Source organism: Apis dorsata, unplaced genomic scaffold, assembly GCF_000469605.1.
Source record: "Apis dorsata unplaced genomic scaffold, Apis dorsata 1.3 scaffold_5, whole genome shotgun sequence".
Lineage (NCBI taxonomy): Eukaryota > Metazoa > Arthropoda > Insecta > Hymenoptera > Apidae > Apis > Apis dorsata.
In genome coordinates this window covers 13,372-15,844 of record NW_006263308.1, presented here as the reverse complement: position 1 = coordinate 15,844, position 2,473 = coordinate 13,372, and the positions used below count along the sequence as shown (strand labels likewise).

General features: G+C 25.8%; 1 protein-coding gene across 5 annotated transcripts in view; it reads right to left on the bottom strand.

The window, feature by feature from the left end:
• LOC102676026 overlaps positions 1 to 2,473 on the bottom strand; it is a 16,914-nt gene that overhangs the window by 3,554 nt on the left and 10,887 nt on the right. For all 5 annotated transcript variants that reach the window (XR_004149683.1, XM_031508308.1, XM_006607375.2 and 2 more), the window contains 4 exons: positions 858 to 984; positions 519 to 620; positions 318 to 434; positions 38 to 177 (listed from right to left, as the gene is read on the bottom strand). Coding sequence is in view for 4 of the 5 variants with exons in the window: in XM_031508308.1 (XP_031364168.1) it covers positions 38 to 177; positions 318 to 434; positions 519 to 620; positions 858 to 984 (486 nt within the window). In the remaining variant the exon portion in view is untranslated. The remainder of the gene's footprint in view (positions 1 to 37; positions 178 to 317; positions 435 to 518; positions 621 to 857; positions 985 to 2,473) is intronic.

The window sequence follows — 2,473 nt, the reverse complement described above, 5'->3', positions numbered from 1 at the left end:
ATATATATATATATATATCATGAAACGTGTTCAATACCTTTGTTCAATTTCGTTATTGGAAAATCAGAGTATCTGGATACTGTTGCCGATTTAAATCCAAAATTTGGATTTCCAGATAATTGATAAGAAGAACTCGTCCTTCTCTCTTCTCCAGCCTCGTATCGACGAGGATTATATCTATAGACATAATAATATTATGTTAAAATATTTAAAATATGTTAAAATATGTTAAAATATTTAAATATGTTAAATATTTATTTTTGATGATTAATTATAATTAATAATATTAATATAATATAATACTTATAATATCATACTTATAATCCATGTCAAAATACGATGATCTTCCTAGACTTTCAGACAAAACCGAATCTACTGACATCTGGCTTACCCTGATGGGTCTTCGAAAACCACCTTTGCTTCCACCATATCGTCTTTTCGAAATATATAATTTTTATTCATTATAAACATGTATTTTATTTATTATTTTATTTTCGATGGTTTAAATAAATAAATACCCTGGTTGTCGCATGGAATACGATCTAACAAAATGGCTTCTTGGTCGTCTTTTTTTTGGTGGTTTGGTGCATATGTAGCAGCAAACCCTCCAGTATAAAAATCTAAAAAAAAAAGATAATTTTTAATTCATTTCAATAATTTGGAAAATCATAAAAATTTTCTAAAAGTATTAGAAATAAATATATAACAAAAAAAAACGAAAATAATTTCCTAATTGAACAAGTTAATAAATAATTTTAATCCCTTTTATTTTTAAAATAGTAATAAATTAATTACAAGTTAGATAATAATATTAAAATATAAGAATCAGATGTGTTATCGTGCATTTTGAAGTTTACCTGAAACTCGAGGCCATAATATCGCCTATATTCGAGAGGCAGAGTAGCATGAGAGGAATTCCAACGATGGCATAGAATATGGTTACCACTTTCCCGTTCTTAGTCTTCGGTGCAATGTGACCATACCCTAGAATCGAGAAATGCTCGATTAGCCTTGCATAATCTCTCATTCACGTAATGCGCAATTAATTCTCTTAGGGTCTAAGTTACGATACTAATTTTCTCTCAAACTGAGACTGTATTTCTTGCCGATATCAATAATTCTATTATTTTACTATCATTATCCTTAGTAAATACATATATCAATAATAAGTCTTTAGGGAATTTTTATTTCAATTTAAAATTTAGAAAATTTGCAAATTTTTCAATATAAGAAAAGAATTTGAAGAAATTGATAATTAAAAAATTATAAAAATTTATAAAAAGTGTTGAAATTTTTTTTGATAATTTTTATTAATAATAATTTTTAGATTACAAATAATTAAAGAATTGAAATTCGAGAATTTGTTTTGAGATCTGGAAACTATCAAATTTGTGAAATAAAAAATTTATTCAATAAAAATTCATTTCAATAAAAATTTATTGAATCTTATAATTTTAATTTGAACTTTTATATGTTTTTAATGAAAATAATCTTTAGTTTTTTAATAAAAAAATGATAAATAAAAGAAATCTTTTAATAATTTCATTAATTCCCATAATTCCAAATAATCTCTAAAATATATCAATTATGCTAATATGCTACAATGTCCGTAATTTATTTTTATTTTCATTACAGAAAACGAAGGTACAAAAGTGATTAACATCACTATTCAAATTTCTCAAGAAGAGAGATTCTCATGTTCTCAACCTTGTACAAATATTTTCAAGGTTGATACTGGGAAGGTTAATACTGGAAATACTTGGAAGAATGATCGAGTCAAGCTCCGACGATTTCATAACAAGAAGCCTTTTTCTTATTCTCGTGGATTCATTTTGTAGTCTGGGTCAAGATCATTTTTTCTTCTACTATTCATTCTACAATTATTATATCAGTTTTTAATCATGTAACGTTTCTTATAAATTATAATTTATAATAAATACAATAGTATACTTAAAAATCAGAATATTTAACTTTCTTTTTTTTTCTCTACTTTTCTTCTTTTCTTTTTCTTTCTTTTTTAATTGCTCTAATTAACGCTTGAAAAAAGAGAATGAGATCAGGAACATGGAGAAGATTGAGCGCATCCGCCGGAAGGGAACGAGGATCGATCGATCGAAGACAAAAGAATAACGGATGTTCCAGCTAGATTTTGGAACGCAACTCGGTCACGCGTTATGAGCCTTTGTTGATCGATTTTTCGTGGTACATATAACCAGATTCCTCGAGTGCACATCAGAATTTCATGATAATTATCCATTAGTATGCTCTCCTACTGTGTTTTAAAATATAGATGTGAAAAGAAAATATTTAAATTTTTTCATTGTTGTGAATAGAAACAAATATTAAAGCAAACAAAATTCAATGGATTAATTAATTATTTTGATGAAAATTTTATAAATTTTTTTCTTTAACAGAATTATCTTTTGAAAAAAGTAAAGATAAATTTACGTGATAAAGTTGTATTCTCATTTTT